The 25,273-nt window shown below is 43.4% G+C and overlaps 1 protein-coding gene across 3 annotated transcripts in view; it reads left to right on the forward strand.

The window, feature by feature from the left end:
- The window catches only part of TNC (tenascin C), a 98,274-nt gene extending 73,253 nt beyond the window's left edge, over window positions 1-25,021 (forward strand). For all 3 annotated transcript variants that reach the window (XM_025359135.1, XM_025359136.1, XM_025359137.1), the window contains 11 exons: window positions 2,708-2,830; window positions 3,829-3,972; window positions 6,531-6,650; window positions 8,924-9,067; window positions 9,827-9,957; window positions 13,504-13,636; window positions 14,781-14,932; window positions 15,731-15,827; window positions 18,466-18,627; window positions 21,036-21,199; window positions 24,283-25,021. In XM_025359135.1, coding sequence (XP_025214920.1) covers window positions 2,708-2,830; window positions 3,829-3,972; window positions 6,531-6,650; window positions 8,924-9,067; window positions 9,827-9,957; window positions 13,504-13,636; window positions 14,781-14,932; window positions 15,731-15,827; window positions 18,466-18,627; window positions 21,036-21,199; window positions 24,283-24,393 — 1,481 coding nt within the window. In that variant the 3' untranslated portion in view covers window positions 24,394-25,021. The remainder of the gene's footprint in view (window positions 1-2,707; window positions 2,831-3,828; window positions 3,973-6,530; window positions 6,651-8,923; window positions 9,068-9,826; window positions 9,958-13,503; window positions 13,637-14,780; window positions 14,933-15,730; window positions 15,828-18,465; window positions 18,628-21,035; window positions 21,200-24,282) is intronic.
- Window positions 25,022-25,273: the final 252 nt, after the last annotated feature.

A 25,273-nucleotide genomic window follows, 5' to 3' on the forward strand; every position in this document is an offset into this window, starting at 1 on the left:
TGGAGTAAAACCCAATGACCAGTTTATTCTAATACTATTAAAAATGAGCAGTCTGGATGAGAGAAAACCAATGCCTATAGCTGCTTGCCATCTCTGCCAGGTATAGGCATGACATTTGCCAAAACCTCTCCTTTTTGTCTAAAGATAGATATTCTATATTGTCAGGTTTTCAAGACGTAACAAGTGGCAACAAACCACCCATGTAAAAATAATAATCAGTATTTATAGACTTGGAGAAAATGCTAGAATCCAGGCAGCAACCTAGTAAGAGGGAAAAATCCTGTTTCTTATTAACAGGGACACTCTATCCTGGGATGCAGGTCTCAGTATCCTCCTCCCTGTGGCTGCCCATAAAACGACTCCAGATCAGAGACAGAGCCTTGATTTTGATCTTGGTTTGTAAACAGTACTCTTCAAAGTTTACTTCTGATCATTGATTTGTTTTGCTGATCTTTTTTTTCTAGAAGCCCTGCAGTTCTAAAGCAAAAAAGAGAATGAATAATCATGAATTAAAATTTTTTTTAAGAACAACAACAAAAAAGGCAAGGCAGACCCTGCTCTTTTGGAAAGCCCTCTCTTTCATTTTCTTCTCTAGAGCCTTGTAGTTTACAGCCAAAGACAGGCGCCCACGTGTGTGTGCAATTGTGTGTGTGTGTGTGTGTGTCTCTACATGCCTGTGCTCCAGGACCAGAAGACAGGAAAGGGGGCTCTTGAGCACAGAAGATGCCTAATTTCTATCTTCACCTCATCAAGTTTATAAATTTCCCCTTTTGTGTGTGTGTGTGTGTGTTTTTTTTTTATCCTTTCTCCTCTCCTTTCTTCCTCCCTCATACCATTGTAAACTCTTCTCTGTAATGTCCTATCCCTGTTCCTCCTGAGAAGGCCCTGCTGTAGCTCTTCCTGTCACTCACAAGGTACCTCTCCACAGCAGAAGCTGCCAGCCCTGGGTGCCCAGGGCAGTAGAAAGGGCAGTGAAAGACAGTGCTACCTGTTGGTTAAGCCAACAACCGTGGGGCAGTGTCCTTGGAATTTAATCATGGCTCTACCTCAATTCCCTCATCTGGAAAATAGAATTTAACTCAAAGGTCAGCCACGAGATTTAAATAAGATCATGAATATCAAGTATTTAGCAGAATTTCTTTACCCACAGTAACCATGTTAGCTATTAATGTGTTTGGCCATAAGATACACTTACTAAAATGTACCTACACCAAGGAGATTTTCAGTCGGAGCAAAAGTGTGAGTATGCCAGGTTGGCAGAGGGAGGTCCTCAATGCCTGAGTTTATACACCTCACTGGTTTTTTGTTTTTTCCCAGTAGCCTCATCTCGATCTTTCGTAGGGGACACCTTAAAGTCTATTATGGCCCATGGAGGAAAGAGGGACATGGGAAAGAATATAAAGAGAGGGCAATCATATTTACTGAATTCTCACTGCATGCCAGATGCTGTGCTGGGCGTTTCACATTTGTTATCTCCGCTAATCCTCAAAACATCCCTGTGGGTGGGTACCACTTTTCCCTCTGGACAGATGGAGCAACTGAGGTTCACAGAAGTGAAGGGACCTGCCCCGGGTCACGCAGCCTCTCAGTGGTATTTGGACAATTAAGATCTTTCAGGCTCCAGAGACCCATGTGGTTTCTGAAACTTTCCATGGACAGGGCAAAAACCCAGGCAGCCACAGAGTCTGGGGGTGGCTACCAGGCCACAGAAGAAAGCTGTAGGAGGAGATGTCTTGGATGAGAGAAAAATACAGAAAGGGGAAGAAAAAAAAAACCCTTTCTGAATTTCTGTGGGTTTCAGCATGTAATAATCCCTGTGGGTTGGAGAGGGGAAAAGATGAGGAAGTGAGCTCCCCAGAGCCTGAAAATTGTTTCCTGAATTCTCTGGGTAGGCATGGTCAGCTGAAGAGGGCAAAAATCGAAGCCAAAAAATACACAGAGAAAAGCCAAAGGGAACTGGGTTTTGAGGGGAGGTATTTGGGGAGGCAGAAGCTTGCCCTGGGCATGGCTCTCCTCACAGGTAGACCCAGTGTCCACTGGGTATTTGCTTTGGTGATGGGCCTGAGGTTGTTCTCCTGGCTTTGGACCTCCTTCCAGTCCTAGGAATGGGTTTGTCCGGGTCAGTGTCTGTGTGAACATTATTTCCAGGATTCCAGGCTGTGCTTGGCTCTGCTGCCTACTCCTGGGACCCAGAAAGATCGCATCACAAGAATGTTCATGGAAACTTTGGTTTGGTCCTCTGTAAAATGGCTACAATCACATCTTCTCGGGGGTTTCTATGTGAGGATTAAGCCTTATAAATTGCAAAGAACTGTACAGTTGTCAAGTCTTAGTATTATTTAATAAAAGGAACTAGAAAGCAAAGATTTAAGAAAATGTTAAAAATCAAAAATGAAAGGGGGACATATTCCAATCTGGGAAACCATTCTCCCTCAATTCCTTGGAAGTCAGCTATGGTGCTATCACTCTCCTTGAATTAAACCAAATTACTCTTCTACAACCCTGGGTCCTATAACTGAAATGAAACAACAATTGGTCCTAGCAAGTCACAACTTAACCACAGATCACCACATTCTCCATCCTAAGGGCTTGGCTCAGACATGAATTCTAAGCACTGAGTTTTCCTAAATAAGGAATTCAAGAAGAACCATTGATGAACAAGATAGTTAACTGTTTCTGGGTTTCTCTTTTGTTTTCTTCTTCACAGCCATGGGCTCTCCAAAGGAAGTCATTTTCTCGGACATCACTGAAAATTCGGCTACTGTCAGCTGGAGGGCACCCACTGCCCAGGTGGAGAGCTTCCGGATTACCTATGTGCCCATTACAGGAGGTAGGAGACTCAGAAAGTGGAGAGAGAGGAGGAGTGTTGTGGGTTTGGATGGATCCATGAAAGAGACCCTGATAATTTTCATCACCCCAATATCATGATCGAAGAAAATGAATTCTTTATTTGTGAGACCATCTGGAGAGAAGAGATCTCATTTATAAAGTGCTATGAGATTCTTAGAAGAAACTATCTTGTGAAGGGTCATTTGAACAAGACCTTTTTTAGTCTTGAAATTATAAAATTCCATGAGAAATACATCTCTAGTATTGTTTGCACACAATGACAAAAGACTCTAAATATATTGACATTTCTCTCCCTGAGCACACTCATCTGAAAAGCTAGTCTTGGATGTATGTGAATTTTTCCTTTAGGTACCAAATCTGTCTGTCTCAGTAAATGATGGCAAGTTGTGCCTTAGAAAATTTGTGAATTCTAATTCAAAGCACATGGGCTATAATAGAGACCACAGGGAGGAGGCCCAGTCAAATCTGCCTAAAGACACTCTGGCAGGTAGTAAGTTACCTGTTGCTGGAAGTGTATAAAGAGAGGATGGTTGATAACCTCTTCACAGGAATGCTGTTTCATCTCTATGGGAAGTCTGACCAGCTGATGTGCAAGCTCTTCACTAGCCCCCAAACTCTAAGAAATACAATTTCTGTGTTTATTAATAAAAACTGCAGCACAAACTTGACTATGATCAACTTTCTTTTCTGAAGTAGAATTTCCTCCAGTAAGGGAGTCTGTATAATCCTAAGCCAAGATAATGGGTGAAATAGATCTGATAAATGTTACATAGTAAGCTTCCCATATTCTTTGTGGGGAAAAATAATAAAATAAAATTTGCACAACGTGCCAGCTCTCTACTGAATGGAAACTTGCCATTTTTAGTACGTTGTGACTTCACATTTTTTTTCCCACCTCCTGGCTTTGTTTTTGGCATCTGCACCAATGGAAAAAGCATGAGGTTCATTATTCCTCATCTTGCTTTTACTGTGTTCCAGGTACACCCTCCATGGTAACTGTGGATGGAACCAAGACTCAGACCAGGCTGGTGAAACTCGTACCTGGGGTGGAGTACCTTGTCAACATCATTGCCATGAAGGGCTTTGAGGAAAGTGAACCTGTCTCAGGGTCGTTCACCACAGGTGAGTTGGTGGGGTTGTGTGTATGTGTGTGTGTGTGTTACTGTTTTTCAGAGGTCACTTGTGCATCCTACGTCATTTCTCACCTTCAACCTTGTAGCTCATCACTCAGCAGCTGGAAAAAAAGGGGGGGTTTGTTTATGAGATACTAGTGGAAAGTGAACTGGATTTGGAATGCCAGATTCCTCTCTTCTGGCCCATCCCAGCCTCTGGTGAGCTGGGTAAACTTAACCTTGTTGGGCCTCCATTTCCTGGACTATTGTGAAAGAAAAAGTCCAAGTTTGGGCGTCATACTTACCTGAATTAATATCCAAATTCTACCAACTACATGAGCTATCAGTCTATTTTACTAGGGTCCACTTTCCTCCTCTATAAAACAGACACAATTCTGCTTCCCTCACAGGGTATGGTAAGGATCACATGAAGCTGTATTTGTAAAGCATCTGTAAATGCAATTGTTCACATTAGCCCACCACCTCCTTCCCCTCTCCGCCTATTACCTGGAACCCTTGTGAGGGTCCTTCAAAGCAGGTGCTTCACATGAGCATGTGATGGTGACAGCCACAAAGTAGCTCCTGTCTATTTGGTGGCTCCTGCATTCCAGGCACTGTTACTAAACCCTTCACATTTAATCCCCACAGCTATTATCATCCCCATTTTACAGAGGAGACAACTGAGACTTGGGGGAAATGAAATACCTTGGCCAAGCCTACATAATTAGTAAAGGCTGGAACCAAATTTGAACATAGGTCGGTCTGACTCTAAACTCTCTGTCCTTCTAGAATAAAGAGTTCCTTTCCTAGGATAACCTGATTTGTACAGTACACTGTAAAGAGGGGAAAATAATGAATTGCATTGAAGGAGAATGAAGTGGAAAATTTCTCTTCAGACAGCCATGTCTCTAAACAATTTATCCTTTGATATATGAGCAATTATCCAGTCCAACTCATTAAGGGATACAAAGAATGGGCCTCATAGGAAATTTTAAAAATATCCTCATAGCCTAAAAGAGTTGACAACACACAATTAAAACATCCCATCTGAACCCAGAGTCCCGTCCACCCTGCCTCACAGGCCCTTATTTCCCCAAAGAAATCTTTCATCAATGGATTCTCCACGGCAACAGAGGCAAAAGCTGGACGTAGTTCCTCCCAATGCCCCATTGTCATCACCAGTTAAAGGAGATTCTATCCATGCACAGTGAAGCAGGAAGGAACTCAGAGTGGACAATGTGGGCTCCCCAATTGCCCTGCCACATCCTGGCTCCGGCCAGTCATTTCATCCCTCGAGGCTCAGGTGCCTCTCTGTGAAATGAGCTGAGGATAGCTTCCCTCCACCCCCGCCAGGGCTGCTGGCATGGGCATAATTCAGTAGTAAGTGCAAAAGCAAGAGGAAATGGTCAGATTCAGGTTGGCTTCTGAGAAAGTGATGTTGGGTAGTAGGAGAGATCAGTTAAAAGAGACCAGGGATAAATACCCTTTGAATATCCATCCTTTCTCAGCACAAGTCATTTGAAAACCATACTTAAGACTTCAAATACCTTTAATAGAGATCTTAATAACAACTCAATTATTGAGAGCTTTCCCTGGTACATTTTACACACCACACATTGCTTAGCTAGTCTTTATTAACTAAACAGTCACCCTTTGGCAACTAAAGAAAGTGAAGTTGGAGAAGGGAAATGAATTTTCCCAAGGCACAGAGGCACCAGGCAGAGAAGCCGTGGTAGAACCCGGGACCACTGGCCTCCAGAGCCTGGCTTTATGTTCTCTGCAAGCCATCTAATGAGAAATACCACTCAAAGCTCAGAAAAGGCTCGGGGCCAGGCGTGGTGGCTCACACCATCTCAGCACTTTGGGAGTCCAAGGCAGGTGGATCACCTGAGGTCAGGTGTTTGAGACCATCCTAGCCAACATGGTGAAACCCATCTCTCCTGAAAATACAAAAGTTAGCTCAGCTTGGTAGCGCACACCTGTAATCTCAGCTAGTTGGTAGGCTGATGCAGGAGAACTGCTTGAACCTGAGAGGCAGAGGTTGCAGTGAGTGGAGATTACACCACTGCACTCCAGCCTGGGAGACAGAGTGAGACTGTGTAAAAAAAAAAAAAAAAAAGGAAAGAAGGAAGGAAGGGAAGGGAAGAAAAAGGCACAGGCAGTCTTAACTATGCAAGTCCCCTCTGTTTGTGTAAGTTCTTTCCCTGAGGAAAGTAATATAAACTATAACAATTCTTGTCATGTGTTCAGCCCTGTTCAGTTTACATAGCTTCTTTCCACCAATAATATAATGGAAAAATCAAAACAACACGGAGCATGAAGCCAGCCAGAATTACTATCCGTATTTTACACATGAGGACATAGAGGCCCAAAGTAACTGAGCCAGCAAGGGAGGGAGTCATTACTCAAAGCCAGGTCAGCCTGGCTGCAGGCTCAGGTCTCTGAACCATTCCATGCAGCTGACACTGTCCTAACATCAGGACTCCATAAGCAGTGTGGACAGCTGAGCAGCTGGGGTCTGATGTCCCAACCAATGACTTCCTTCCTGTCCACCATCTTTCTTTGCAGCTCTGGATGGCCCATCTGGCCTGGTGACAGCCAATATCACTGACTCGGAAGCCTTGGCCAGGTGGCAGCCGGCCATTGCCACTGTGGACAGTTATGTCATCTCCTACACAGGGGAGAAAGGTAAGGTTTTGTCTAAGTCTCTCCTCACTCTAAGGAGGAGTGTCTTTCCTGCTGTAAACTCTTCCCGTTCACTCTTCTCCCTGCCACACTTGGTACAGGATGATAAAAATGCATGGGTAGGTTGAAAAGTCCAGTAATGTTCTTGTGGCTCCCAACTGAAACCTCAAGGGAGTCTGGTAGGCCATTTAAAATAAAAATAAAAATACATCTCCAGCCTGTACATGTTTTCCTGGGCCATTCCTCCTCTCCTGTTAGTCTCTCTGCCCACCAGTGTGAGACACCCCATTTAGGAAGCAGCTGTCATCTTTTACAAAGAAGAAAACCAGAATCTAAAATCTTAACCAGACCACTTCAGGCCATACTGAGGAGTCTCAACTTTTCAGAGATCACAAAAGTAGCTAGTTTTAGCAGATTCTATTAAAAAGTCTGAAATTTTAGGCCAGGTACAGTGGCTTACATCTGTAATTCAGCACTTTGGGAGGCCGAGGCAGGTGGATCACTTGAGGCCAGGAGTTTGAGACCAGCCTGGCCACTATGGTGAAACCCCGTTTCTTCTAAAAATAAAAAAATTAGCTGGGTGTGGTGGTGCATGCCTGTAGTCCCAGCTACTCGGCAGGCTGAGGCAAGAGAGCTGCTTGAACCTGGGAGGCGGAGGCTGCAGTGAGCTGAGATCGCACTACCGCACTCCAGCCTGGGCAACAGAGGGAGGCTCTGTCTCACAAAAAAAAAAAAAAATCAGAAATGTTTTCTTGTTTGGCAACCACCAGTGCTAATTTACCCAGTTGGCAGATTAAACACTTGTTTTGAGCACCAGCAAACTACAGCCGCCAGAAAGTAAAATCAAATGTAAGTAAGAGACAGGAGAAAGAGAGAGTCCTTTTCAGTGAACCCGTCCATCATTTTGTAATGATCTACTCTAGAAAGAATTGTATAATTTTAATTTCCAGGTATAGGTCAGTTTCATATTTTATGGTTTGGTATTGTTTTGCTCTCAGTGACAATATGAGCAGCCACCAGCATCTGTGCCTGGAGCTCTGAAAATTTTAATTCAGTTCTGGTAACCAACTAAGAGAGGTCTTTTTGAGGACAGAGCACGGGTGGGGATGGGTAACTGACAGGGAGGAAGGATGCTGGGTTTATTCTTTTTACTCTTTAATTCTTAAATAGTCCCTGTGAGCAAACTCTTCTGAGTCAGGAAAGATGGTGTTATACCCAAAATGAATCAGGTATAGTTCATGGGAACCATGGAGATTGCAGATTCAGGGCAAACAAGGGGCTTGGTTCAGAAGAGGGGGGGTGTTCACAAATCATGAGGTAAGGTGACCAACTTGTCCCCACACCTAGGAAACCCCTCATTCCCTGGCAAACCAGGATGGTTGGTCACCTGTGAATAGGAAATAAACACATGCCCCTGGGCACAGCGATCGGTATTGCTTTCCACCATTGGACATGACCCAGCAGGCCCGAGACATAGTGGTCAGGCTCTGTTGCAGCTACCGCTGTCCAATTTTTTTTCTTTTTTTGAGATGGAGTCTCGCTCTGTCACCCAGGCTGTAACTCAGTGACGTGATCTCGGCTCACTGCAACCTCCACCTCCTGGGTTCATGCCATTCTCCTGCCTCAGCCTCCCGAGTAGCTGGGACTACAGGTGCCTGCCAACACGCCCGGCTAATTTTTTGTATTTTTAGTAGAGATGGGGTTTCACCATGTTAGCCAGGATGGTCTCCATCTCCTGACCTCATGATCCGCCTGCCTTGGCCTCCCAAAGTGCTGGGATTACAGGCATGAACCATCATGCCCAGCCTGCTGTCCAATTTTTGTGGCCCCTCAGTCTAATGACTTGATAACATTTAGTAAATTATAAAAAGGCATGTGAAAAAGTGACAAAGAGAGGAGAGCATGCACCAGGACAAATTAAGCTTGGGCAGCACAAGGCTTGGGAATGTCCCTCCGACCGTCCTCTACCTTGGTCTCAGTGGCAAAGTGATTCCAGCCAGTACCATGTGGGAAAAAAATCTCCTGACCCCCAGTTCCCCTTCCTTCTGATTTGGGGCCTGGAAAAATTAAGTCTCCATATGATAAATCCTTTACACATGAGGTGAGTGCTCAAGAGAGAGAAAGAGAGTGTGAGTCATTTCAGAAATCAGACCCGCTTTTCCGCAGGGTCACTGAAAGTTTTGATGTTCGAAGGAGGTGTGTATGTGGTTTTCCAAGCCCACTCATGGCTCAGACAGTGAGAGGTGACTGCCTTGGTATGTGTATTTCATGTTTAGTGCCAGAAATTACACGCACGGTGTCCGGGAACACAGTGGAGTATGCTCTGACCGACCTCGAGCCTGCCACGGAATACACACTGAGAATCTTTGCAGAGAAAGGGCCCCAGAAGAGCTCAACCGTCACTGCCAAGTTCACAACAGGTACAAAGACACTGAGAGCTGGAAGCTCTCCCTTCTGAGATGCCCACCCACAGCCTGCATCTTAAACGGGAACTGCTAGCCAGTTCTTTCTTAAGTCAGGGCCTTGCAATGTGATTACATCAGCATCACTTAAATTCACCAGTGCCCACTCAGTCAAGGCCTGAAGAAACACACCATTTCCTTTTGAACTGAAATGACCTTGGTTTCCCCACGGGCAAGGAAAAGATTTTAAGAGGAGGGCTTTGTAAGTGGAAAAACAGTTCCCACTGGCCCTAAACCTAGTATTTAATGATCCATGTTCCAGGCAGGAAAATATTTTTGAAGAGGCAGATTTTTTTAGGCAGTTTTTCCTAGATGTTTGTTAGGTTTCTATACATTGAGAGCTTTTTACAAACTATAGCAAACAGGGAAACAGAGGAACCATCCTGTCTGTCGGGGTATTGATATTAGCATTCATCTGTCCTCTTATTTAGAAACAAGGGGCTTGATAATGATGTTCACAGCTGTATATTTCTCTCTAAATCCAACCAAGGCCAGCTAGAAACATCCAGCCCTTAGGACGAGATAAAGCATAGAGAATTCATCTTTGGAGGTCATCTGGCTCAACCACCTTATTTATACAAAGAGGAGGTTCTTGCCAAAGGTCACATAGTTCAGTAGTAGGGAAAGGACTTGAACCCGGTCTTCTTGATACCTAGCCCGAATTTCTGCCCTACATTTGCTGACCTTATCCGATATTAATTGTCCTATCTTCTCCAGACCTCGATTCTCCAAGAGACTTGACTGCTACTGAGGTTCAGTCAGAAACTGCCCTCCTTACCTGGCGACCCCCCCGGGCATCAGTCACCGGTTACCTGCTGGTCTATGAATCAGTGGATGGCACAGTCAAGGTATTTTAAGTATACAACAACTCCTCAATGCTAGTTGAAGCATTTTCATGATCTTTAAAGTACAGAAGAATTACCTGATGCTGTTTTTCTACCCCAGTGCATCTGGGGAGCTGGAAAAAAAAAAACAACAAAAATCAGTAGAGACTGGACGGCATGCCAGACCTTCTGAATCATACTCTCCAGTCTCTTTCATTTTAACCAGACTCCAGTTCTGATAGCCAGCCAAGATCAAGAACCACTGCTTACAAGACTTGAGGACATTTTAGGAGCTGGAATCTTGATCCTTTAATATTTTGTTGAACAAAGGCCAAAAGGTTCTTCTGCATGTTTTCCATATGTATTATCTTGCAGATGGTATCTTTATCTTATGTATTGTAATATGTTTCACCATTTCTTTTTATATCAACTATTAATACTGTTTTTATCCAGTGTTTATATTATTTATATTCTCTATCCAAGAATTTTCTTTCTTTTACCTTTTAATTTGAAATAACTTTAGATCTTCAGACAAGTGAAGGAGATTTCCTAAACTTTGCCTTCCAAACTTGTTATTGAATTTTTTATTTTGGTTATCTTACTTTATATTTCCAATATCTTTTGCTTATTCTCCACACATTGATGTTTTTCTGGCATTTTGTTTGTGCTTCATATATCATCATCTCTTTATCTCTAAGAATATTTTGCTGGTATTTTATTTTATATCCTGCACAGTGTTTGTTCCAAGTTCCTTTGCTTTGCTGCTGTTGTTAGGTTTGGTTTGGTTTGGGTGTCTGTCTTTCACGTTGGAGACATCCACCCAACGTCTGTTGATCATGGTCTGTCTTTTTGTATTTGAACTAGGAATGAAAGAGCTAACTGGGAGTTCCATCTGCACAGGCAGGGCTTGTAAACTTTGTGGCTCCCTGCAGAATGGTTGGGCAAGTACCCAACAGTTTTCTTGGGGAACCCCCAAATAACAGTGTCATAAAGCCTGGGCTTTCACTGTGTACAAACTTTCATCTCACTATGTTTCCAGTGTAGCACCTCAGCCTCCTTGAAGGCTGAGCCTAGTGGATTTGAATCTGGAGCTTCCTCTCTGTCTCATCCTCTCCAGAGAGTAAACCTCAGCCTACCATCTGAATGGGAAAGGGCAGTCATTTAGACTGTTGGAGGGAATGGGGAGATCTCAGAGTCTATTTGTTACAAAAAATCAAACAAACCAAACTTTTGTTCAACCACACTCCACATTGGCCTTTAAAGACATCTCTGCTTTTGTACACATTCCTTTCCTAAACTTGCTGGACTCTGTGACTTGCACCAAGCAGCCTCTGACTAGCTCTGCCCATGCTCCTTAGTTAACCTCAGCCTTCTTCATTCATTCCCCTTCATGGTCTCTCTACCACTCATTTTCTATCTACCAAGATTCTGTTGCCACGGCACACCTGGTGCTGTCTCCTTTCCCATTCCCCTCATCTTTGTGGATTTATACCTCACATTCTCCTGCTCTCTTTTTAGTGGGTTTCAGAAGCAAGTAGAGATGAGTGGCTATATCCAATCTGTCATATTTAACAAGAACTGGACACATTGCTAATTACTATCATGCCCCTTTCTGGAGTTGATATAACAATGAACTATCTCACTGTGTGAGCTAAAGCAAGTCCTTTATCTTCTCTGGGTGTCAGTGTTCCCATCTGTAAAATGAATGTCTTGAACTTACCCATCTTTGAGGTCTTCTCCTGGTCAGGCATTCTAGGATTCTGTGTTTACCTGAATCATGAATCTCGTTTTGATCTAGAGTACCCTAATTGCCTAGAAAATGGCTTTGCACAGAAGCCTAGAGAGCTGACAGGTAATTGCATTCCTAAGTAATGCAATGAGTCCAGCTTTATCCCTGACAGTTGATCTTTCCCCCAGGGAGTAGAACTGGGGGGCCGCACAAAGGCCTCTGGGTATTAAACAAGCACTCATCCCAGTTTACTTTTCTGCAGGTCCATTCACCAGCTTTATATGTCTTAGAAAAAAAAAAAAATCAACCTGGTATAGGAGAAAAGAGTCCTGGACAGGGTGTTAGGAAACCAGGATGGAAGAGCATCCTCTGCCTCTAACAATTTATGGAATGAGAGCAAGTCTTTTAGCTTCTCTGAAGCTCAATTCTCCCATTGAAAAAAACAGGATAAGGTACCTTACCAGTTCCCAGGATATAGGAGAACCTTCCGGGGCATCTGCACTGATTCATAACTGCCCAAACTCAGCTGACTGTTTGCAGATTGTAGAGAACAGCGTTGTGTTTGGTTTACTAGGAGTGTAGGTTGAATTCCAATCCCAGACACTAAGGTCATTTGCTGAAAAGAATTGGAAGCTAGCAAGAGGATGTGGAAAGAGGACCTCCTGTAAACTGAAACCAATCACCTCCTCTGTACGGCAGCCCAGAGACCAGCCACAGACTATAAGTGTAGTTAGAGTTGGTCAACATCTGTCTCTCATGGATATCCCTGTTCTAGAAGAGAGACACGTGGGGTCAGCTTAAGTTTTCATCATACCACGCCTATGGGGCTATTCTAATCATCTCCTAACACAAGAGATCCCCAAACTGACTGCACATTCGAATCACTTGGGAAGTTTCTTAAATATAGTCAGGCCCAACTTCTGGCTCTGACGATTCAGTCAGTCTGAGATGAGGCCCAGGCATCATATTGTTTTAAAGCTTCTCAGAGTGATAAAGAACTATATTTAGCGACCACTGACCTAACTGACCTCAAAGTCCCTTACCCTGTGTGATTCATCTTGCCACCAGATTAAGCTTCTTAAAGCACAGCTTGGTTTATGTCATTGGCATGTCCAAACATCTTTCAAGACTCCCCATTCCTTATAATAATAAACTTCAAGTTCCAAAGCTTAGCATTTATACCTTATGGGGATCCTCACTCCCTTTAATGATAAACTTTAAGTTTCAAAGCTTGTCATTTAAAGGCCCTTCATAATCTAGTAACATTTTCCACTCTTCTAACACCTGAAGTAAGTATGGTTGAGGTCACTTATTGCCTCCTTATATTATTTCATTTTATGTTTTAAATCTGCTTTATTCAAAGTTTACTGATTTAAATATTAATCTCATCCGAAAAAAAGAAAAAAACACCTTCACAGAAACATAGAATAATATTTGACCAAATATCTGGGCCGCATGGCTAGCCAATTTAACATATAAAATTAACCATTACAATCCCATTCTCCCAACGTAGTTTGGCAGGGCCTTGGGCAGGTGGTAGCCTCAGCCCTGGAGTCTACGGCAGTGCTCTCATGCTTACCAGATGCAGTCCCTCCCTCCTCATTTATTTTAACTTGCTCTGCACCTTCTGGCCCAAGGACCTTTGCTTGTGCTGCACTCTCCCCATCTCTGATATCTCAGCAGTGCACATGGAGCCTGGCACAGAGTGGGTACTCAATGAATTCTTGTCAAGTAAATAAGTGAATGGATGGGTAAATGAACTTATAAACAGAATGACTTGTTATCTATACCCTGAGAATTTCTGTGACCAAAAGCCATTATATTCTTTCTTCTGCTCTTAGGAAGTCATTGTGGGTCCAGACACCACCTCCTACAGCCTGGTAGACCTAAGCCCATCCTCCCACTACACCGCCAAGATCCAGGCACTCAATGGGCCCCTAAGGAGCAATATGATCCAGACCATCTTCACCACAAGTAAGGAGGCCCTGGGTGCAACCCAGCCTTGAGATCTAACTTTGACTGAATCAACCCTCGACCTCCCCTTTGACTTCTACCTTAAAATTTTCAAACAAACTTCTGAAAAGAATTGATTCACTGTTACTAATTGGAAGCCTGATGAAAGCAACTATGGGAGGGTAATGAGCATCCTGGTGAAAGGAAAGGAGGGAGCCCATCTGGATTCAATCCCCATTTCTATCACTTGCTAGGTGTGCCTTAAGAACGCTACTTCCATCCTATAATCTTTACCTTCTTCATTTATACAGGGCGATTAATAATAATCCCTCTGTCACCTTGCAAGGGTTTGTGAGGTGTTGCATTTGAACTCCTAGCCCAGCATGTGGCCCATATAATTGTGTGGTCCTTTTATTGTCAGAGTCCAACATGAGCTCAAAGTCTCTTTCTTTCTCCTTCATCATACCAGTGTTTACAAAGCCCATCCACATTCGAAATCACAAATGGTCTTCCCACCAAGCTGGTATAGTGGGCCCTATGCTCAAAGTCCTAGTAGGGAAGCAGAGGCTTTCAGAGACGAAATGACCTGTTCAAGACTATCTTGTGAGTTACAGTCAGAGTTGGGCTCAGATATTCCATGCCCAGGGAGCCTCCCCCTGCACCTGCCACAAAGTATCTTCTGCAGATAGCAAACCTGCAAGTTGTTCCTTTCATAAGTCCGAGTAGCATCCATTCCCAAGGATCAGAGGAGCTGGTCTTTGGAAGCCCTGCCTTTTACAATTCATGTAACAGTCACTCTGCACACTCTTTGTGTGCAGAATGCAGAAGGTGCTTCCTCTTTGCCAGATCTTATGCCAGATGCTATGACTGTATCCTAAAGATGCTCTTATACTAGGGTTGTGAAATAAATAAGAAAACAGCTCATGATACAACTTCAGATGAATGTCCTCAGATCAGAAAAAAGAACTGCTATGAGCATCAGCTCTAAGACATCTACTAGGCATAGTTCCAAAATTGTCCATTTCTACGAGATTTTAATTGTTTGCATCACATAAGTGCACTTGGAAATTCCCCAGGCATTCTAGTCCATAGAGTTAAGCTGAGAATTAAGCTCCAGCTCAGTCGTCCTGCTCTGACAGCATCACCATTTCTCCTTATTCCACAGTTGGACTCCTGTACCCCTTCCCCAAGGACTGCTCCCAAGCAATGCTGAATGGAGACACGACCTCTGGCCTCTACACCATTTATCTGAATGGTGATAAGGCCCAGGCGCTGGAAGTCTTCTGTGACATGACCTCTGATGGGGGTGGATGGATTGTGAGTACCACCAGGGACTGCAGAGCCCTCAGGCCTAGGGGAGGAGGGAGAGGGCAAAGCAGGGGAGGAGAAGAGAGTGATCTCCTCCTGGTGCACTCTGATACCCACACGTGTGAGGCCTTGCGAGATAGTGCCTGTCACACAGAGGCACTCAGGAATTCTCTCTTAAACAAAAGAATGGGAAACACACTGGCTACTTTTTGAAATGGGGAGATGAGTTTCTTGAAGTTTATCTCATCAGATCCTCATCAAATAACTCTGTGATGTATAAATGACAGTTGATCATTGAACCCATTGCTTACATTAATTAGCACTGACTAAGCATTTATTATCTACCAGGCACTGTGCTAAGAGTTCTAGATGAATTATTCCAATCCCATTACCATAGGAGCTGGGTAGTATATTTTTGAATTAATAAACTTTATTTTTTTAGAACAGTTTTAGGTTCATGGCACAATTAAGTGAACAGAAAGTTTTCATATACACCCCACACCCACCCACGCAACCTCCTCATTATTAATATCCTGCACCAGAGTGGTACATTTTTTACAATCAATGAACCTACTTTGACACATCATTATCACCCAAAACTGGGTGGTATTTTTAATCCCTGTTTTTCGGGTGACAACACCAAGGATTAGAGAGGGGGAGGTGACCACCCAAAGTCACATGGCAATTTAGGGATGGACTGAGCAGAGCCTGATGCTCTCTCCACAGTGCCACATTCCTTCCTGTCAGAACGATGCCCTCTTTCCTGCAATAGCTTAAGTACACCCAGATTCATTGATATGTTTATAGGTGTTCCTGAGACGCAAAAACGGACATGAGAACTTCTACCAAAACTGGAAGGCCTATGCTGCTGGATTTGGGGACCGCAGAGAAGAATTCTGGCTTGGTAATGCAGCTCTGCATGTTTGTATCTAAAATGCCCATTTCTGCCCTCCTTGTCATTTTTCCTAACCCCCAGGGACCTATGGGAGAGAAAAAGATGAGGAAGAAGCACTAGTTCTGGTAGCAGACACAGAATATCAAATTCTTAATGACAAAGACTATTATTTAAATGCTCTGAATCATTAAAATGTAAACCAAAAATTATCTGAGACAGATCTCAATCAGTTTAGAGGTTTACTTAGCCAACGTTAAAGGCATGCCCAGAAAAGAAGAACACAAAGCTACAGGAACAACCTGTGGTCCGTGCCTTTTTTTTTTTTTTTCCCAGAGGTAGTATTGAGAACTTTAGTATTTAAAGGGGAAAAGCCACAGGAACAACCTGTGGTCCATGCCTTTTTTTTTTTCTTTGAAAGATGATAATGAGAGCTTTAGTATTTAAAGGGGAAAAGTGGGCTGGAGGGGAAAGAGGGAGGGTATGGTCACATTACTGAAACCACATGTTGCAAGATTTAAAAAAAAAAAAGCAGAATGATTTAAAAAAGCAGAATGACAAAAAAGAGAATGGTCAATTATGTATTCATCTCACACTCAATAAATCGGCACTTTACATAAGATAAAGTGAAGACCTGTGGAGATATCTGGCCTTTTATCTGTAGCATCTGCTTAGGGACAAAAGGAGAGGCAGTTTCTTGCATGACTCAGCTTTCAGTTTATTTTTTTCCTTTTGCCAGAGTTAAATTGGGGTCCCAAGATTTTATTTTCCTTTCACATAAAAATAAAAATCTGATTAAGGAAGAGCCAAAACTTACGTGTTAGCCTTAACACGTAATATCATTGACCGTTTCCCTCCTGTGCCCCAGGTTGTGCTCCAGGTGCTAAGATGGATTTCTTAGAGCCATAACCTTTAACCCCCAGAGCACCCCTACAAAGTACTCAATTGCCACCTGGTGGGCAAGGTGTCAGGTGTCAGAAGTGGTTGACTAGCAGGTTGGAAAGATGAATTTACCAACAACAGTATAGGTTTGAAAAAGGAAAGTTTATTAGAAAGAAAGAATGCTGCAAAAAGACTTAGAGCTCTGCAGTGGATTTTTCCTTAGGGGTATTTGTGGACCTTAAGGCAGGAGCTTAAGTGTAATTTGGACCTTATTAGCCATGTAGAACATGATAAATGATTACATTAGTGGACATTTTGGTGACTTAATGTCAGCAAGGGTTGCAAAATGAGTTTCGATATACATGTATTCCAGAGATGTATAGAAATTCTAGTTATCTATACATTTTAAGGAAATAAACCTGGAACCAGATGCTTCCTTGAGATATAGGGAAGCCTAATTACCTCTAAATTCCTCAGTTAAGGAGTTTTTGTCTCCGAGGCCTACTTGATGGTCACCAGGTGATTTTTGCTCTCCTCACCACCTCCCATGGATGAAATCACAGCCTCAAAAAGGCTGAGTGGTTTGCCCATAGGAGTCTAACCAATGAACAGCTGAGCTGAAATTTGGCATCTCCCAAGTCAACACTATAATCCTATCACCCATCCATTCATCCATGCAACCCACACTTTCCAACCACCTAACTGCAGAGAACATTGTTCTATGCACCACTGCCTAGGTCAGAAAATGTTTATCATACTGTAATAAACATTTATCCATATTATTCATTGCCCTTCATTTGTAAGGCACTTTATTTAATTTTATTTTTTTATTTGTTTGTTTGTTTGTTTAGACAGAGTCTCACTCTGTCACTGAGGCTGGAGTGCAGTGGTGTGATCTCAGCTCACTGCAACCTCTGCCTCCTGGGTTCAAGCAATTCACCTGCCTCAGCCTCCCAAGTAGCTGAGATTACAGGCACCCTCCCCCTGCCCTCCTAATTTTTGTATTTTCGGTAGAGACGGGGTTTCACCATGTTGGACAGGCTGGTCTCAAACTCCTGGCCTCAGGTGATCCACCCACCTCAGCTACCCAAAGTTCGGGGATTACAGGTGTGAGCCACTGCGCCTGGCCTGTAAGGCACTTTAGAGTTTAAAAAGTACTTTCACCACCTTATCTCCTTGGATCATCACTAATGCACTGGAAGGTTGGAAGTGGGGCAAAAATGTCAACCCAATTTTACCTGAGACTTAGAAATATCACATATTTGGCCTAGTATTACTCCAGCAAGCATAAGACTGAGCTTCCAGCCCAGGCCTGTATGATATGCACCCCCCCCCCCTTTTTTTTTTTTTTTTTCTGAGATAAAGCCTTGCTCCGTCACCCAGGCTGGAGTGCAGTGGCACAATCTTGGCTCACTGCAACCTCTGCCTCTCAGGTTCAAGTGATTCTCCTGCCTCTGCCCCTCAAGTAGCTGGGACTACAGGCACCCACCACCACACCCAGCTAATTTTTGTATTTTTAGTAAAGACAGGGTTTTGCCATGTTGGCCAGGCTGATAATGAACTCCTGGTCTCAAGTGATTCCCACCACCCCCACCCCACCCCCTCCCACCCCACCTCTGCCTCACGGAGTGCTGAGATTACAGGCATGAGCCACCAGGCCCGGTTGGCCCCCTTTTAAGTGTACCCAGCTGCTGCTTTTACAGAGTGAAATAGAAATGAGGGCCTCCGTCACCTGTGCTTCTTAGCCACCCTTGCCTGTCATCCGCAGGGCTGGACAACCTGAACAAAATCACAGCCCAAGGGCAGTACGAGCTCCGGGTGGACCTGCGGGACCATGGGGAGACAGCCTTTGCTGTCTATGACAAGTTCAGCGTGGGAGATGCCAAGACTCGCTACAAGCTGAAGGTGGAGGGGTACAGCGGGACAGCAGGTACAGTAGTGGCTGCACTTAGAGCCTACAGAGTCATGGAGACCTTGGCATTTACAACTTATTTCTCAAACTTTCATTCCTTCCTCATTAATCCAGCCATTTATTAAATCAACAAATATTTGAATACCTACTGAGTGCCAATCCAGAAACATTGCAATTCAAAAGTGTTGGGTAGATATTCGGATCCTGAAACGTTCAGTAGGTTGGGAATCAGGAAAATCAGGATTGATTTCTAATGACCATCTTTCAAAAAAAGTGTGTCTTCCTTACCCAGTTTTAGATATCAGTTGTAAACTGATAAAAAAAAAAAAAAAAAATCCCCCAAAGGCCTTAATATTCATCCAATCCAGCACTTCTCAATTTACTCTGGGCATATGGACCCACTGGCGATCTTGTGAATGTCCAGATGCTGACACAGGTTGTCTGGGATACGACTGAGATTCTGCATCTTCTCCAAGTTCCCTGATGATGCCGATGTAGCTGGTGTTGCTGGTCTGTGGACCACACTTTGAGTAGCAAACCACCCACTCCATCACCTAACTGCTTGAATCTCTTCCAAGACATTCCTGCCATGTGATCATCTAGTCTCAGCCTGCATCCTCATGAATAGAAGGTCACTGCCTCTCAAGTGGCCCCTTCGTTCCTTGTCTGGCTCATAACCTTCATTCCGGTTTTGAAGATTTCTTGGACTTGAAGTGGTTTTGTGTGGTTTCCTGGCTCCACATAAGAGGAGAAATAAATAAGGAAACAACATGTATTAAGGCCTACTAGGTACCATTCTCTTTTGTAGACATTCCACCTGCATTCATCTCATTTATTCCTCATAAATCCATTTTATGAAGATGTTATTTTTATACAGAAGAGGAAAGAAGTTCAGAAGAGCTCAGTGATTTGCCCAAGGTAAAACAGCCTGTAGAACGTGGATGCAAGCCCAGCTGCAGAAAACTGCATCCGACGGTGTTCTTGGTGACAAAGAAGGGTCAGGACTGAGAGTGTGGACCACCCTCATGCAACCCATGCCCACTTTCGGTGGCTTTCTGTTATGTTTGTGAGAGCAGAAGAGACACATGCTTGGCACGTTTCCAACCTCCCTGAGCCCTGAAAGAAAACAACCATAAAGTGAAAAGGTTGCCAGATAAAAGTTTGCCAAAAGCCAGGCTGAGCGGAAGGAGGCACAAAGCTCTTTTGAGATGGCAATTTAGTGATAATAAAGAGAGACACCCAGGGGCAAACACTGCTTTAGTTCTTGAATCCTTCAAAGAATGTTGGCATTTTATTACCTGGAAATAAATACCTCTTTGGTTGAGATAGCTTCAGGCAAGAAGAATAATGTTATAGGGCAAGAAAATTCGTTAAGCAGCAGGAATGTGACCTCTGTTCCTCTTTGTACTTCCATTGAGGAATGAGCCATAATATTTCCCTTTACTGAGATAACGTTTGTAAGGCTGCATTTTCTTGCATGATTTGGCTGCACCCACGCCCTCTGCAGGAGAGCATCCTGTTTCATTAATATCTACGTGCTGTCCTCATGCTCTGGGTAGCATCATCATTTAAAAAGGTATCTGGGTCCCTTCAACAACTTGCTCCAAATTATCACAGTAGAATGCCTCAGAGTCTTGAAATGTTTGTGCACAACAAAACATTTGGATTGCTGGATTGGGAGTGAGGAGACCCACAAAGCAATGGCACTGAAATGCTTCAGAAATTCAATATATTAAATTACAAATTAGATTTCCAAATAGTACTACATGTAAATGGGCTTCTTGTCTAAGAATCACGGAACATTGGTCTGATAAACACTTTAAAAAGTAACTATGTGATACAGAGGTAATTTAGGGACATCTAATGTCTGCAGGGCTTAATTATGACTAATAAATATTTGTCTGTGGGAGAAAAGCATACCATTATTAAATGCATACTTCTCACCTTACTCTCTGAAATCTTTTATGTAAAGGGAATGCAGAAAAGTCATAAAAATAACAACAATCAAAGTAAGTATTTGTATGCCATGCCACCTGTTTAGCATACGCCTTTGTATCCATTGTCACAATGGCACTGCTCAGTATATAGAATCAAAGTGCTAGTTTCATTGTGTAGATGAGAAAACTGAGGTTCAACAAGAGGCTTGACTTGTGCAAGGTCACAGCCAAAAAGTGAAAAGGTGGGACTCTCCAAAGCCAGCTACAGCCCTCTTCCCACCACATGAAGCTGCTTCTGTTGGAAATAAATAGGGGGGATGACACTCATGTCCCATTCAGTTCCACATTCAATGCTGACTCTGCATTCAATGTTTAAGGCCAGTCCCACCCCCAGAATCTTTCAATTGTCACCTCTGGTTCTGCCCTTTACAGTCCAGGAGGGAAATTTCAGCTGGGATTTCTCAGGTACATATTTTCTGTCTCTCCCAGGTGACTCCATGGCCTACCACAACGGCAGGTCCTTCTCCACCTTTGACAAGGACACGGATTCAGCCATCACCAACTGTGCTCTGTCCTACAAGGGGGCTTTCTGGTACAGGAACTGTCACCGTGTCAACCTGATGGGGAGATATGGGGACAATAACCACAGTCAGGTGAGTGGACCATGAGGGCCCAGAGCAGGCCAGGCTTGGGAAGCAGGAGGGGGCCAATGGAAGTACAATTTAACCCCCTATCCTAGCAGAGACTAGGAGGCAGGAACCCTACTTACATGACAACATGTTTTTCCCAAGACAATGAGCACTCTCAAGGACACTGCAGGCCAGGTAAAATAGAAACAGCACAGGCTAACCCTTGGTGATCCCAAGGACAAACACCGGTCAAATGGATTCCAAAAACAGAACGCTTTGCTCAGACAAAATCTCTGTCTGAACCCCAAAAGTAAAGCAGATAAAAGTGGAGGCCATTTAGACGAAGCAGGGTTGATGACACAGAACCCCTGGCCTGGGGCACCTTTGGAATCCCAAGAATACCTTGAAATGAAGTCCACAGACTTTAAATCTCCACCTTTTGTGAAGAAACCAAGGCCCAGAAAAAGCTGATTTTTCTGAGGTCACAGAGTGAAGTTGGCAGCAGAGCCAGCTCTCCCCACTTCCAGCCCCTGGCATTTTCCCTGCACCACACACACCTCTAGCATTTGTTCTGTAACCATAGAAACAGATTTTTTTCGATCCGCTTTAGAAACAGGCGAACGGATCAAATTCAGTAATCTCCCTTACTCTGAGCCCTGCGTACACTGGCACATTCCTGAAAAGTATAAAGCTGCTTGGGACTAACCACTTAATCATAACCAAACTCCTGCCCAGGTCCCTCTACAGAACTTAGTCACCATCCCAGGGAGGAGGGATGGGTCTTCCCTCAAGGCCACACCACACTGATCCCTGGACCGCAAGGATTCTTATGAGGTCTGCTCACTGGAATCCCGGGGACTTTATAAAAATGCAAAGAGCCAAATTCTACTTTATGATAACCTCAGGGATTCTGGTTCAATGATCTCAGGCAAGACACAGCATCTCATTTTTTTTTTTTTTTTTTTTTTTTGCCTATTTGCATTTTTGTTGTTGTGCTTTTGCAGCGGGAATAGGGGGTTGATATACTCCACAAGTGATTCCTGACATACAGCAGATGTTGGGACGTATTGCTTTTCAATATTAGTAACTTTGATACATGTGTTTATGCTCTAGTTAACTGCTGACAAATGACACCTGCGACCTTAAGTGTAGACCTTACCTTACATAATTTCTGGCACTTTTCAAAGCACTCTTACCTTCTGTACCTCAAGTGCTTATCACTTTTACCCTGTGCAGGAATTAGGATGTGGTTTTTCATGCCTGTGTTACAGAGCAGGTAAGAGTCACAGGACATTTCTTGACAGCAGTCCTGTGTTGTTTCCATCTTATTATGTTACTTCATCAATATTTCCATTCTGAGCACTATTTTATCATCTTTATTGCCTTGTCTCAAAATACTTGTATAATACTAAGTTCTTCTGGGAAAAAACAAAAACAAAAACAGCAAGCTACATGTCAGAAAGCAAGCCTCTCTTTCCATCCTTCCATTCAATTATGGAAGAAGAAAGAGATGACATGGAAAGGAGCCACAGGAGCAGAGCCCCAGCTCCGGCTCTGCTCCCGCTGCTGTGTGGCCTCTGTGAAGTCACTCTCCCTCTCTGGCTTTAGTGCCTGCCACAGTACAAGAAGGTGTGGCTTCCATCCCTGAACTGTCAGAGGAAAGAACCGGGGCAAAGGCAGGCAGTGTGTGCACCAAGCTGTTGGACTACCATACTCACTGTAACTGAGTGATTACAAGCGGATTTGCCCATGAGATGAATGAGTCATTCTTTTTTTATTATTTATTTATTTATTTTTATTTATTTATTTATTTTTGACACGGAGTCTCGCTCTGTTGCCCAGGCTGGAGTGCAGTGGCGCGATCTCGGCTCACTGCAAGCTCTGCCTCCCAGGTTCACACCATTCTCCTATGTCAGCCTCCCAAGTAGCTGGGACTACAGGCACCCACCACCACACAGGGCTAATTTTTTGTATTTTTAGTAGAGATGGGGTTTCACTGTGTTAGCCAGGATTGTCTCTATCTCCTGACCTCGTGATCCGACCGCCTCGGCCTCCCAAAGTGCTGGGATTACAGGCGTGAGCCACCACGCCTGGCCGAATGAGCCATTCTTAAACCTCACATCCCTGTAAGACTCAGAAACTACCCATGTCAGTGAATGCCAAACAATTAGAAGCAAATAAAGTGTCTCTATTTTTCTCCCATCTCACTAGCCATTAACTTCCCCACAGTGGGGCAAGGCGCCATGTGGGGTTTCATGGGTGGACTCTACCATCTGCAGACTTCGCTAAAGAGTCAAACTTGGAACCTGGATGCCAAGACGCAAATACAGTTTTTTCTTGTAGAAAGCCTTGGCCAAAATTTCAAGGATATTTCCCCCTATTTAAGACTAGGGAAGTAATACTTACCAAGTACCTATGATGTGCCCAGGTCTGTGATAGCTCCTTTACAAACTCATTTAATCTTCGTCTCATCTTTCAAGGCCAGCATTGTCAGATCTTAGGAAAGAAAGAAAAAAAACAAAACAAAACATAGTAAAACCGAGGCTCAGAAAATATTGAGAACTTGTTTAATACTATTTACCTCTCAAGTAAGAGCACTAACATTTAACCCTGTACGTCAAGTTGTAAAACTGTGTTTTGTTGATGTTCTTTCTGCTATTCCATACCAAACCCCCATTAAAATACTCCATAGGAATCTTGTGAATTACAGACACACACATACACCCTGTATATAGCTATTCAATTCTAGAACTTCTGATCATGATCTGAATTCCTTCAGAACCTATTCTGAAGGATGGCAGGTTTCATCAGCTACCATTTTGCTTCAAGAGGGAAAACCAAAGCTCCATGCAAACTCAGGCAACTCGACTCAGGTGAAAACTTGGGTCAGATTCAGCCAGTTCCTTTGAAAGTTTTCACAACCCAGACCAACAGAGAGATAGGCAAGAGGCAGCTGTGATATACCAAATGGTCAAATTGAAGCGGAACTCATTTAGTTTGACTAAATAGCAATCATCAGTGAATACCTTGCCTAACAGTAACCAACCTGGAGGCCTTCTTGTTTGTTTGTTTATTTATTTATTTATTTATTTATTTATTTTTTACAGGGCGTTAACTGGTTCCACTGGAAGGGCCATGAACACTCAATCCAGTTTGCTGAGATGAAACTGAGACCAAGCAACTTCAGAAATCTTGAAGGCAGGCGCAAACGGGCATAAATTCCAGGGACCACTGGGTGAGAGAGGAATAAGGCCCAGAGCGAGGAAAGGATTTTACCAAAGCATCAATACAACCAGCCCAACCATCGGTCCACACCTGGACATTTGGTGAGAGTCAAAGCTGACCATGGATCCCTGGGGCCAACGGCGACAGCACGGGCCTCGCCTCCTCTGTGATTTCTTTCTTTGCACCAAAGACATCAGTCTCCAACATATTTCTGTTTTGTTGTTTGATTCAGCAAAAATCTTCCAGTGACAACATCGCAATAGTTTTTTACTTCTCTTGGGTGGCTCTGGGAATGGGAGAGGGGTAGGATGTACAGGGGTAGTTTGTTTTAGAACCAGCCATATTTTACATGAAGCTATATAATTAATTGTCATTATTTTTGTTAGCAAAGATTAAATGTGTCATTGGAAGCTGTCCCTTTTTTTACATTTCATACAACAGAAACCAGAAAAGCAATACTGTTTTCATTTTAAGGATATGATTAATATTATTAATATAATAATGGTGGTGATGAAAACTAAGGGTTTTTCAAGAGATCTTTCTTTCCAAAACATTTCTGGACAGTACCTGATTGTATTTTTTTTTTTTTTAATAAAAGCACAAGTACTTTTGAGTTTGTTATTTTGCTTTTAATTTGTTGAGTCTGAATTTCACCAAAGCCAATCATTTGAACAAAGCGGGGAATGTTAGGATAGGAAAGGTAATTAGAGTTGGTGGTCAAGCAGGAGGGGTGGAAAGGAGACTAAAGACTGGAAGGGAGGAAAGCACTTTTATAGACAAAATTGAACACGCTTGTGAAAAGCTTACAGGCCAGGCATGGTGGCTCATGCCTGTAATCCCAACACTTTGGGAGGCCGAAGTGGGAGATAGCTT

Source organism: Theropithecus gelada, chromosome 15 (genome assembly GCF_003255815.1).
Source record: "Theropithecus gelada isolate Dixy chromosome 15, Tgel_1.0, whole genome shotgun sequence".
In the NCBI taxonomy this organism is placed as follows: Eukaryota; Metazoa; Chordata; class Mammalia; order Primates; family Cercopithecidae; genus Theropithecus; species Theropithecus gelada.